The 12,840-nt window shown below is 52.5% G+C and overlaps 1 protein-coding gene across 1 annotated transcript; it reads left to right on the top strand.

Moving 5' to 3' along the window:
• Positions 1-1,497: 1,497 nt before the first annotated feature.
• Positions 1,498-7,509, top strand: Med10 (mediator complex subunit 10). The gene is made up of 4 exons (XM_052742927.1): positions 1,498-1,702; positions 3,107-3,190; positions 5,244-5,346; positions 6,994-7,509. The coding sequence occupies exons 1-4, from the start codon at positions 1,581-1,583 to the stop codon at positions 7,090-7,092; spliced, it is 408 nt and encodes a 135-aa protein (XP_052598887.1). The 5' UTR covers positions 1,498-1,580; the 3' UTR covers positions 7,093-7,509.
• Positions 7,510-12,840: the final 5,331 nt, after the last annotated feature.

The raw sequence follows: 12,840 nt of genomic DNA, 5'->3' as shown, positions 1-12,840 counted from the left end.
GTGTTTGAATTCTCCGTCCCCTGCCAGTACCACGTATCCTTCTGATGCGTGGGTGGCCCCGAAAAACCGTGCCCCAGAGGGGACTTCCCGTGCCCCAGAGGGGACTTCCCGTGCCCCAGAGGGGACTTTCCGTGCCCCAGAGGGGACTTTCCGTGCCCCAGAGGGGACTTCAGATACCCGTGGAACGTCTTCCAGGGTTTCGGTGGGCGAAGTCCGAGCTCGTCAGCTCCTTCAGCCCCCACCGACTCAGACCTGACTTAGGACGTCCGACGAAAACGAAAGACAAGTAAACAGACTGAGACAATACAGACAGACAGTGGCCGGCCAGCTTACCTCCTGACAGTGGGTCGGTGGTCCCGAGGCGGGGGTCTCAAATCCCGGACGAGCCCCCAAATGAAAGACCCCCGACTGGAGTCTTCCCTCTGGAGAGACCCTCGCCCAGAGATTACACCGAGACCACAAGTCAGATGCAAACAGCAAGAGGCTTTATTCAGGAACACGGGTACCCGGGGCGATACAGTCCCTCCAGAGGCTGAAGAGACTGGCGCGCGCACGGGCTGGAGTGGAGGGTTTTTATAGGGTTGGGCAGCGGAAGGGCGGGTACAGAAGCAGGAAGCATAGTTTACAGGGTTCTGATTGGACGATTCGTATGAGGCCAGGTTCAAACTCAGGACAGCTCGTGGTTTTTCCCCGAGCTCGACACGCCTGCTGACTTGGCTCTCATCCAGGGTACAAGTTGTTTTTCTGACCTCTAGTTACTTTTCAGGCCCTGCTCAAAAATGGCATTAAGCTAAGCAAGTATGCTGGGGCCCTTCAAAATAATTTTTCTTTAATGTTTGATTCATTTAAAAAGTGAGTGTGAAAAGCATCCAGGGCTTAGGCATTTTTTTTTAAAGAGATTTTTGCCTCCTGACTAGTTTTAAAAAGCATTGCTTTATTTTGATTTTCCAGTTTAGATACATTTACTTATTATGTATTTTGTGTCCGTGTGTAGGCTTGCTTGTGACACAGCTCATGTGTGGAGGTCGGAGGACTACGGGTAGGATCCTGGTCTCTTCGGCCACGCAGGTTCCTGGGGATTGAACTCAGGCTGTCAGGTTTGGCAGCAAGCGTCTTCACGCACGGAGCCATCTCACTGCGCCCACATTTTGTTTATCTTTTAAAGAAAATTGCTTCTATCTCCCAGATTATGAACACACAAGGTTCAGTGTAACTAAATTATGCTCCTTCGCTCTAGCTTTCTTCTTTCCTTCCCCGATGAGACTTGGTTTTCCTTCACTGAAGGACGCTGGGTACCAGCTAAGAGTTTTCATGGTCGCCCCGTCTTTATTTTTACACATAACATCTGCTGTGTTTTCGCCAGGCATTTCTCTCCCACTTTAGACATTTCCCAGCACTTTTCCGGTCTAGGGCTTCAGCCTCGCCTGGCCCCGCCCCGCCGAGACTAGGCCCCGCCCCCGCGGAGACCCCGCCCTTCCTCCCGAGGAAACGGAAGTGGGCGTCCGGAAGCCGGAAGCGGGAGCGCGGGTGCAGGACTCGAGTCGCTGCGAGCCGCGGCTGAGGGGCGGGCGGAGCTGGCGATGGCGGAGAAGTTTGACCACCTGGAGGAGCACCTGGAGAAGTTCGTGGAGAACATTCGGCAGCTCGGCATCATCGTCAGCGACTTCCAGCCCAGCAGCCAGGCCGGGCTCAGCCAGAAACTGTGAGTGGCGGCGGGGCGGGAGTCGGTGCGGAGCCCCTGCCCGCTGGCCCGGGACCCCGCAGGGGAGGCGGCTCCTCCTGAGCCCACGGGGGTCGGGGTAGCTCCACCCTGGATCCTCCGGGTAGGAGGCTGGCACCAGTGTGACCCTGAAGGGCAGTCTGGGATTACACTGGCCCCACAAGGGGATGTAGGCACCACTCCACCCCACCCCACCCCACCGCACCCCACCGCACCGCACCCCACCGCACCCCATCCCACCGGGGAGGCTGACCCCGCTCCTAACTTAAAGAGGAGCATGCACCTCCCGAGGGCCACCTGCTGCATAGGCCTGGCTGTGGAAGAAGGCCACAGAGGGTTGATTTCTTTCTTTCTTTCTTTTTTTTTTTAAACCAGTTTTGCCTGGTTTTGGAATGGTGGACAGGGAAACAGAATGTCCAAGAGAAGGCCTCACCGCCGCCGTACAAGGGAAACACTCCGGGGCTTGGGGGCAGCTAGGTGATCTAGGGTGGTTCTGGAAGGAGCTGAGTTTCAACCCGGGAGGGGTGGGTTTCTTCCTTGCAGACTGTGGGTACTGTCCACCCTGAAACCCCATCCAACGACACGTGTTCCAGAAAGCTTTGCTCTTTCCTCACCTCCATCCCGAGTTCAGAAGGAAAATTATTAAGTATTGAGGGTATTTTCTTAAGTTCAGAGGTGTCCCCAGAATCCTGTGGCAGCTGAGGATTCAGGTGTGAGCAGCACAGGGTGAAAGCCCTTTGAGGGTGGCAGGGGTCTCCTGACTTTCCTGAGTCCAGCCACCGTAAGCTGTCTTGGTTCTTGTGCTCCCGGGGAGAAAGGCTAACACGAGGGCACAGGCAGAGCAAGCAGGTATTCAGGGTTCATCTAGTAGATGATGGGAGAGGAAAGCCACCCCCAGCTGAGACACCCAGCTCAGCAGAAAGGCAAGGCCTGCCTCTAGTGTCTGGACCTGGAAATTCGCTCTAACCCCCCACCTTCATGGTCCCCTTTCTGGAGTGGGAGACTGCCCTGGAAGCCATCCTGACCCACAGTTCAGTCTGATAAAGCTGAGTGCAAAGATGTATCTAAAGCTGAGATGTGTCCCGGAGTAGAGGGCAGTGGGTATCTTGCACTCCTCCTCAGGGAGGGCTTTGTGGTGTGCAAGCGAGCTGGAGCATTGCCTAGACCCGAGCCTGCTGAGACTGGCTTTGTTGTTTTTCCCAGGGCCCCATCTTTCTCTTATCTAGTTAGTGTGGCTGTCTTATACCCAGCTGCCTCCTCGGTTATCTGCCCAGTGTCCCTGACCTTGCCATTTTTAACTGCCACGACTTGAAACCCAGTGCTGTGTGAGCTCTGCTTGTCCTGTAGTCTGCTCTAACCATACGCCCCGCTCTGCCTTTTCCCCAGGAACTTCATTGTTACGGGCTTACAGGACATAGATAAGTGCAGGCAGCAGCTGCATGACATCACGGTGCCTCTAGAAGTCTTTGAGTGAGTATCACTGGGGATCTCTGTTGGCTCTGAATCTGGGTTAGCTGTGCGAGTCAGTGAGCGTGAGGGAGGCATGGCCCAGGTGCTGCGGAACTGCCCATGAGCAAAGCAGACAGGAATGCCTGGCTTCATGGAATGTAGTGGACTGGCGGGGCTCAAAAATGGGTGAGTGTCACTCCAGGGTTGTGTTGTTGACCGGTCACATGAAAATGAGAAATCAAAAGCTTGTTAAATATATACAAAAGCAGGTTTCTGAGTTCAGTGGAGAAAAGCCTCAGGCCAGAGAAAATCCTCGTAATTCATTAAGTAAAGAGCTGTAGCTGGATGTGGTGACCCACGACTTGATCCCAGCACTTAGGAGGTAGAGGCAGGTGGTTCTCGATGAGTTTGAGGCCAGCCTAGTCTACAGAGAGTTCCAGAACAGCCAGGGATACACAGAGAAACCCTATCTTGAAAACAAAAACAAACAAAACAGTAGTTGTGTGTGAGCTATAATACAAAATAAAAAAAAATATACACACAGACATCTGGGAAAACAAGTTGGTCTGGTGTTTGAAAAGGTTCCTGTGGTAAACTGGGCCAGGGAGGTGATCCCTCCACTGCTGGGAGGAAGCAGACCTCAGTCCAGTGGCTGTGGCGTGCCATCTTTCTCCCAGAGAGTCCTGTGGACGTGTCAGAACAGTGGCTGGGAAGAGTGGCCTGCAGACTCAGGAGCAGGTGCCTTCAGCGTTTCTCCTCATGGGCTGTGCACGCACTGTGGGAGGAATACAGACTCCCGTGACTTGCCGGCACACACTTTGATAGGCACATGGGCGGTCCAGAGCAAGGATAAGATCACCTCTCAGCACTTCATCCCAGTGTTGGGCTTTGTGCATCCATAGTGGTTGGGTTCAACTTTTGAGTCTTAGAAAACAGCAACCTCCCCACGCTGTGGAGGAGCCACATGCTTACTTAACACACACGAATGGTATGCCTTTCATGCTCTTCTGTTGTTTGAAATGCTTTTATTAGAAGTAACCAGAATTTGCTGCTTTTATTACATTGTTACAAATACACCAAACTGAAAAGGAAACTCTAGAAATTGGTATTTTTGCTGTTTGTCATAAAGGTATGGTGGTAGTCTTTCTCTATAATGCATAATTAATGTAGCTGAATGATTCAGATTTATCCACTGTACAGAAATAGCCAGGTAGTCCATCCTTGGTAAAATATGGATATTGTGGGCCGTGGGTTTCATGTCATCAGGATATGATGGAGTTTTGGCTAAACATGTTGACACTGTCAGGATAATTGTATTGTCTTGGAATGACTGGAGAGAAGCACCCTGTTGCATTAGGTCACTGGAGTGTGTACAATAAGGTAGTGTATAGAGAACACCCTCTTGATGTGTCCTGATGGACACGGTGTCCTGCTGTGGCTCCCCTGCTGCTCCCTTGAGCTTCCACACACAGCATGTCCTGAGCAATCAGGCCGGTCTGGAGTGGACTCCACATCTCAGCTGTGCCTGTTACAGGCCTGAGCTCCTGCTCAGTTAACTTCAAGAGCTTCTTTATCATACAGCTGAGGATCCAAAAGGTAGCAGCGTATGTGCGCTTGTTTCTTTTTTTTTTTTTTTGGTTTTTCGAGACAGGGTTTCTCTGTGTAGCTTTGCGCCTTTCCTGGATCTCGCGCTGTAGACCAGGCTGGCCTCGAACTCACAGAGATCTGCCTGTCTCTGCCTCCCGAGTGCTGGGATTAAAGGTGTGCACCACCACCGCCCGGCTTTGTTTCTTTTTTTATGCAGAGGCACTGTGAGTGGTGAGTCTGAACAGATGTAAAGGGGTACAGCTTGTGATGCTTTCTGGGGTTCATAGTGAGCATTACTTGATGCATGAACTGCTAGAAATAGCAATGCTTGCTTGGTAAGTTTGAGAATTTAAAAGAGCCTGGTTCCTAGACTAGCCCCGTGAAGGTGTGTCTGCTGGAGGTTTTTTGTTTTGTTTTTTTGTCCGAGTTTCCAGAAACCTGAGGTTAGGTGGTGAGTTGGCCGTGACTGAGATGTTCTTGTTTGCAGATACATCGATCAAGGTCGGAATCCCCAGCTCTACACCAAAGAGTGCCTGGAGAGGGCTCTGGCTAAAAATGAGCAAGTTAAGGGGAAGATCGACACCATGAAGGTAAGACAGCCCGTCGTGTCAGCGTGCACACCTTCAAGAGAGCACCTAGCACGCGTGCAAGTGTGGCTGACGCACTCTTGTGACTGCTACCCAGCAGGGTTTCAACATGTGTAATAGTTGTCCTGTGACAGTCGAGAGAGCAGATAGGCAGTCTTACCCTTTGTCTGGTGATGTCCCTGGCCGGCAGGGCTTTCAGTTTGACTTCCCTTGGGTGACATCTAATTCAGTGCGCCTGGTACGATTTTGTGTTGACCCTGACTGGAGGCCTTTTCTGTGCCAATGGGCTGCAGTTGGAGGATTCTGGAAGGTTTATGCTGTCTCTGGTGTCTGACCTCCAGACCCTTAGCAGCTCCCATGTCACTTCCCACAGAGAACTTGGCCACTTTGCCTCGAGATTTAGGGAGCTGTGTCCTGAACATAAACTACAGTTGTCCCTCTTAGGTCACTGAAATGTGGTTCAGATGGTGCTTGGTTTTCTCTTTTTGGACCTTACTGGCCTCAGTGGATGCAATGTGTGTGGCCTGCAGAGAGAGCACTGTGGCCTCCTGTGTCTTCCGGGCCCCTGCTAGCACCGTGAGCCTTGCTTCCTTTGAGAGGCTCACAGGGTGTCTCCCCAGGGTGCTGACCAGTGCCCCTTTTTCTTTCTCACCCACTGCCCACTCTGCCCCTGTGCCGCCGCCCACTACCGGCCTGCTGTCGGCGGGCACACGTGTGCTGCTCGTTCGTGTCTGTTGTGCACAGGCTGTACAGAGCGAGCCTGGGGCTCAGGAGGCTCCAGCTGAGTGGCAGGAGTGAGGATGGGCTCCGTCAGATTACACGCCGCAGAAGTGGGAGTGGTCCACTTAGCATTGAGCCCATGCATCATCTCTCCCGTGAGCTTAGGTTGGGGACTTCCTGGGCGCCCATCAGAAGTCCCTGTGGACTGATTGACCCTTGGCTAAGGCTTCTGGTCCCACTGGCATCTTAGGCTCATTGCCTCGGCCTGTGCTGGAGTGCACTGCCCACTGGTGGGTGCCCATGTGGTTAATCTTCCTCGTGTACCTGTGGCACGTGGTGTCATGTCTCACCTGAGATCTGTGACAGCCTCAAGGCACACTTGGCAGCCTGCGTGTCCACAGTGGGCACAGGTTAAAACTTGGGGAAACTGTTTGCAGTTGTAGTGAAGCAGCATGTGGCTTCCAGACTTTGGCCTGTGGCCCATAAGAGGAGAGGCTTGGGGTGCAGGCACATGGGACAGCTGCTGAGACTAGGGTAGGACAGATGTTAGGGGATGAGTGGCTGGAGAACCATGGTGTTTGCAGTAGATGATGAATTTGCCCTGCTTGGGAAAGCTTCGGAAGGTCTTTGCACACGTGACCTCAGTGTGATTCCAGTGAGTAACTGATTCAGTGAGTGTTATTTAAGATTCTAGTGTGAGTGTGGCCTGCAGAAGTCCTCTCCACTGTGGGGAGCACCCGGCTGGAGGGAAGGAGTTGTCTTAAAGGTGTAGTCCCCCAGAGAGCTGGCGTCCCTGTACCACCCTAACTGCAGATGTTCCTGTGATTGGCTCCGTCCCTTTGGGTGGCCCAGTTGGGATGTTGGGCTCCTTGGAGGGGGCGTGCTGTCTGTATCTTGGATTTTTTTTGACACAGCTATTTTTGTTTGTAGAAATTTAAAAGCCTGCTGATTCAGGAACTTTCTAAAGTGTTTCCAGAAGACATGGCCAAGTACCGGAGCATTCGGGGGGAAGATCACCCACCTTCTTAAGTGTGTGAAGACCCCCGTACCCCTTCAATTTCCGGGACGACCCAGTGAGAAGCTGTGCCTGCCGATGCTGCCTTCCAGCCACGTGAACTGGCCTTGCCCCTCCTCCTGCTCCCGTCATTCACCTGTGCGACTCCGGGGCTGGAGGAGTAGAGCTGTCCCCAGCTGTCCCTGCAGCTCTGCAGCTCTTAGACCCTTGGTGGTCCCGTCTTTCTTTAGGGAAAACAGGCAGGAAGACAGCCTTGCTGAAATGTGAAGTGTGATTGGGATTCTACTTGACACTTTCTTTTTATGTACTCTGTTCTGTTACAGTATCATAAGACAAAACTGGGTTTTATATTTTACATTTTCAGATATGGTGCATAAGAACATAACTGTTTTCATGAGTTTCAACTAAACATAATAAAGTCTTAAGTTTTACATGGCTCATTCCATGTAATTATTTCTGTAGCATTTTTACAAGGTAGAATAGTCAATTGTTAATTCCCTCAAGTGTTATAATATTCATAAAACAATGTTTTCTTCAGGTATGTAGGTAGGAAAAGCTAAATCCAGCTGAGCTCCCTTTTCCCACCATCTCTTGTTTACAGGCTTGTGCTAAAGAACACAGACTGCTCACAGCACTGGAAACCGCGGCAGGGCGGTGCTCCTCACCTGTAGTGTGTGGATGATGTAGTCCGGCAGGGCGGTGCTCCTCACCTGTAGTGTGTGGATGGAGTCCGGCAGGGCGGTGCTCCTCACCTGTAGTGTGTGGATGATGGAGTCCGGCAGGGTGGTGCTCCTCACCTGTAGTGTGTGGATGATGGAGTCCGGCAGGGCGGTGCTCCTCACCTGTAGTGTGTGGATGATGGAGTCCGGCAGGGCGGTGCTCCTCACCTGTAGTGTGTGGATGATGGAGTCTGGCAGGGTGGTGCTCCTCACCTGTAGTGTGTGGATGGAGTCCGGCAGGGCGGTGCTCCTCACCTGTAGTGTGTGGATGATGGAGTCCGGCAGGGCGGTGCTCCTCACCTGTAGTGTGTGGATGATGGAGTCCGGCAGGGTGGTGCTCCTCACCTGTAGTGTGTGGATGATGGAGTCCGGCAGGGCGGTGCTCCTCACCTGTAATGTGTGGATGATGGAGTCCGGCAGGGCGGTGCTCCTCACCTGTAGTGTGTGGATGATGGAGTCTGGCAGGGTGGTGCTCCTCACCTGTAGTGTGTGGATGATGGAGTCCGGCAGGGCGGTGCTCCTCACCTGTAGTGTGTGGATGGAGTCCGCTGCAGCTTCGGCTTCAGTTCAGTGGGTGTGTGGGCTGGGGGAGGGTCAGGCAGTGCATCTGGCTGCATGTTTAAGGGCCTGCTTAGGGGGAGGGATCTATAACAAGGCATCACAGACCAGGTGTTTCAAACAGTGGAGGTCTGTTTCTCAGTTGTGAAGGCTGGGTCTAACCTGTAGAAGGCGTGGATGTATTGTTACGTTCACAATAGGGAAGAAAGATAAAGAGCGGCCACCTGACTGCCCGTCAACAGTGGTTTAGATGGGGTTCATTTGATGGGGTGCAGTGGTCAGAAAGCACCTGTGCTTGACACAGACAGTCGGGGTGTGTCATAGAATTAGTGCGTGCTCGATCAGGACATGTTAACTGGGGTCCCTGTGTTCCGGGCTGTGTCTGAGAGTTCCACTGTGGGGAGGGCTGCTCTGGCCATGGTGCTAGCGTCCCCGATGAGCTGTCACCGCCCTCGTCTGGGCAGGCTCCTCTCCCTCACCGTTCCAGGTTTACACTGCAGTCCACACGTCCTAAGTGCGTCCTAACCATGCATCCGGCAGCTTCCCTTTCCACAGGACTATTCCTCAGGAGCTTGCACACAGGTCTGTACTACAGTTACTGGGCTCATCTGTGCTCAAACCAGGCTCCAGGGCAAAGACACTTCCATTAGCTCACCTCAGACCGCAGGCCTGCTGGCCTGTTCCGTCTGTAGGTTTCCTTTATGACACTCCGGATTACCATATTATCTAATAGTGTATCCAACTGTGCCCTGGAGTCATAAGGACCCTAAAGATGCCTGTGTCCTCATCCTGTTAGCTGTGAAAGGTTGCCTTCTCTGGCAGAGGGTGAGCTGTGGCTATAAGGACCTGCTTAGGTTTCCAGAGGTGCCCAGTGCAGCCACAGTGGTCCGTGAGAGAGGGAGAGAGGAAAAGCTGAGGTAGGTGAGAGGGTGGGATGGAGATAGACGCCATGCTTCTGGGTTTGAAGAGGCAGCCACGAGCTCAGGAAGCATGAACCGCCCAGAAGCTGAAACAAAGGGAAGAAGTGTAGGCCGATGACGACTCAGTGGAAAACGTCCAGCCTCCACAGCGCCGGGTGATGGATCCCTGGGTGTGCTGTAGTGTGTGACAGCCCTGGTGAGAAGTGACCTGTGCAGACGTGAGCTCGGGCACGATCTAGGCGCTGGCCTTTGAAGATGTACTTGTTTTTACTTGTGGTCTTTGTCACAGCCCTTTTTAACCGAAGGTCCCCCAGATACTTCATAGATAAGACATCGTCACCCCAAGAAACACATTGCTGAGGAGATACTGAAAACAAATGAACAGACTTTTTCTTTTTAAGAAAAGATCAAGTTTTGATAGATTTGAGGGAATTTTCTTGTGCTTTCTCATCTGAAGTCAAAAGGATAGCTGCAGATTATAATGAGGGCCTCTAAGAGGAAAAAGTGGGGTGTCTGGGGTTCTTGCTCCTTGCCTAGAGTATCCTGGGGTTACCCTAACAGCAGGAACCTGATGCCTTTCACAAGGACTCTCACAGGGCTTTGGAGGCCAGACTCCTCATCAAGGTGTGGCGGGGCTCCCTCTGGTGCCTTCCTTGCGTTCTGGTCACAGCTGAGGTGTGGCTGAGTTTCACAGCTGTATTGCTCTCATCTGTATCACCCTCTTCCACATGGCCTTCCCTGGGTCTCACAAGGACGCTGTCACACAAAGTATAATCCAGTCCCTAGACTTTAACATGACATCTGCAAGGACACTTTTTATATAAGTAAGGTCATATTTACACATTTCAGGTGGACATACTTCTGAGGGGCCACCACTCAGTCCCACATTGCCCTCTTGTCAGCTCTGGCTGTGCAGTGCCTGGCATTGGTGGTTGGTGTCTACTCTCACAAGAGAATATATTCTGTCACCCACCTGAGGACTCAGTCTGCTCATGCCGGTATCTGCCCTGTTCTTCCCAGGGCAGGCGGCTCAGGAGTTGGGGATGGACCGAGGGCGGTGAAAACACTAAACGCAGGTCTGTATAGAGACAACATCTGTCTCGGCTAGGAGGGAAGAAATACCGTGGGTGGCAGTGATAGTCACAGCCCGAGAATGCAGGGATCCTTGCAGATGGCCTTGACACACACGCACCTGAGTGAAGACCTCATTATGGCTGATTTGCCGGGGGAAGGGCGGGCTGTGATGCACAGAGGCAATGAGGCCCTGAGTGAAGAAGGCGCAGTGGCTTGGTTTGGGCAGCTGGGCATGAACAGAGTGCACCTGGGGAGCCTGTGGGGGAGGGCACACAGAAGAGCATTGGCCACCAGCCTAGCCAAGCCAAGATGCTCACATTGACCCTTAGAAAGACTGAATTCCCTCCTTGGATGACATGCCTCCCCACCGCCGTGTGAAGGAATGTCAGGGCTCTTTTCTGGTAAAAACTGGTAAGGCCTGATACACAGCTCTACCATATTGATTAGAACACAGTTTCAAAAGCCACACATAATGGGTAATTTCCTTTTGGTACATGCATGGTAAACACAGAGATGGGATGCAGACATGTAAGCCGTTTTAAGCATGTTAGGCATATGGGAAGAGCTGGTGGAATCCAAGGGCCAACTGGTAGTCATTTCCACGAGCCAGGCTGCGGTCTGCACAGCTCTGTCCTCACAGACATTGTTCTACAGGGGCAGACTTCCTGCATGCTTGTATATTCCAGCTCATACACAGACTAAATGGAATAGCAAATCCATCACAGGGTTAGTTTCTGGTTCAGGAGTATAGACAGGCTGTGACTCTTTTAAAAGAGCCTGGAGGTAAGAGGGCATAAACCCAGGTGGGCTGATGTGTCCATGAGTGTGTGGCTGGCTGGGAGGGCAGGGCTTCCTACCATCCTGGCCTCCACCAGCTTGTCCGGGAAGCTTGCCTGGAGTTTCCCAGGTCAGCAAAATGAAGGGGGGGGGGGGCTCACCTGCTCACACAGGTGCAGCAGGTGTCCTCAAGAGCTGAAGTGGAAACACCATCCCCTCTAAATTAACTGTTGGTCTGTTGTCTGTTGGTATGGGGTCCCCATGCTGACCTGCTGGGGATGGCCAGAGTGGGCACATCTTCACAGTATACAAAAAGATTATTCCACAACATACATGTGTCTGCATGTTTCCTCTGTGCTTCATGTGCATATCATGTATAGTTATCCGACCTTTTAGGAGAGCTGTGGATGAAGGAGGCTGCAGAAGATGGTGGATTGGTGTCTGTCCTGAGTTGAATTGTGTCCCCCACAACTCAAGCCCATTTGAAACCTCAGAGCATGACTGTTTGGAAGCAGCACTTTGAAGCTGTAAGCAAACATGATTCTTTGTTAAGTTACATGAGGTCACTCTAGGACAGGGCAAGCCATAAATCTAATAACTCATCCAGGAGAAGGTGGTGCAGATGAGCACGGTGCTCCCACAAGCCAGGTGCTCCAGATCCCAGGAGTGGGGTGCACCAAGAAGGACCCTGAGAGCATCTTTATAGAGAGTGCAGCCTCCTGACCCTGGAGGGCACACTTCTGGCCTCCAGAAGCAAGAGAAGGTTTCTGTTATTTCATATCTCCTGGGTGTGAAGTCTGAGAAGGACAAGGTGCGTGGTGGCACACACTGCCATGGTAGAAACTGGAGGCTCAAGAAACAGGCGTTCCCTGACACCACAGGCCCCATCCCTCTGTGAGTGCCGGGAGGGAGCAGGTCCCGGCCTTAGGAGCCCCACACACCTGAAGCACAGGCTCTATTGGTGATTGTGTGAGCTTCCTGCTACACTATAACTTCTTTTACTATGCTCTGGTCTTGATCTGGGGGCCACACATAAAGCTTGCCTGGCATGGCTAGGTGCTGAGACACGTTGATTCCCAGAGAAATGCTCAGTGATGTGGCCTGCTGAGGGGGTCACCTGCTGAGGGGGTCACCTGGCCTGTGTAGAGGCAAGGCCTGAAGGTGCTGCGGGCTTCAGTGAGGGGTGTAGGTTCCACCTGGGGCTGCTCTCAGGGCGAACACCCACCCAGGAGGGCAGGAGGGAGGCTGAGCCCACTCCGCTCTTATAGTCCTTGTTTCATGGTGGCTCTTTGGTGTCAATCATCCATGACAACGGGAGATAGAGGGTCCTTTCTGCTTCCTTCACCTTCTCCTGAGTGAATGCTGACCCTGGCTCAGAGAGACATTGTTGGATGTGGACTTTTTTTTTTTTTCAGATCACACATCTAAACAGCCCACAGGCTGGACACAGCATTGGCTCTGGTAGGCGAGGGTCCTGCCATGTGGGTCCCAAGGCACCAGACAATGTCTACCTGAGCTGGTGCGTGGGTTGTTGTGTAATTTTCCTAACTCACAGGGTGGACTACAAGGCAAGGAGACAGACTGACTGTTGGTGTGCTGTGGATGCAGACAGTCGAGGTCACAGGAGTCTTGTGGTTGTTGACTTTGATGACAGAGCTGCTGTGATAATGAGAACAGGAAGGATGGCAGCCAGTGCCCCTGAAGACGAGAGGCC

This window comes from Peromyscus californicus, unplaced genomic scaffold, assembly GCF_007827085.1.
Source record: "Peromyscus californicus insignis strain IS unplaced genomic scaffold, ASM782708v3 Scaffold_18__1_contigs__length_77618521, whole genome shotgun sequence".
Classification (NCBI taxonomy): domain Eukaryota; kingdom Metazoa; phylum Chordata; class Mammalia; order Rodentia; family Cricetidae; genus Peromyscus; species Peromyscus californicus.
The sequence above is the reverse complement of the archived record's forward strand: the minus strand, read 5'-3'. Positions and strand labels throughout refer to the sequence as shown.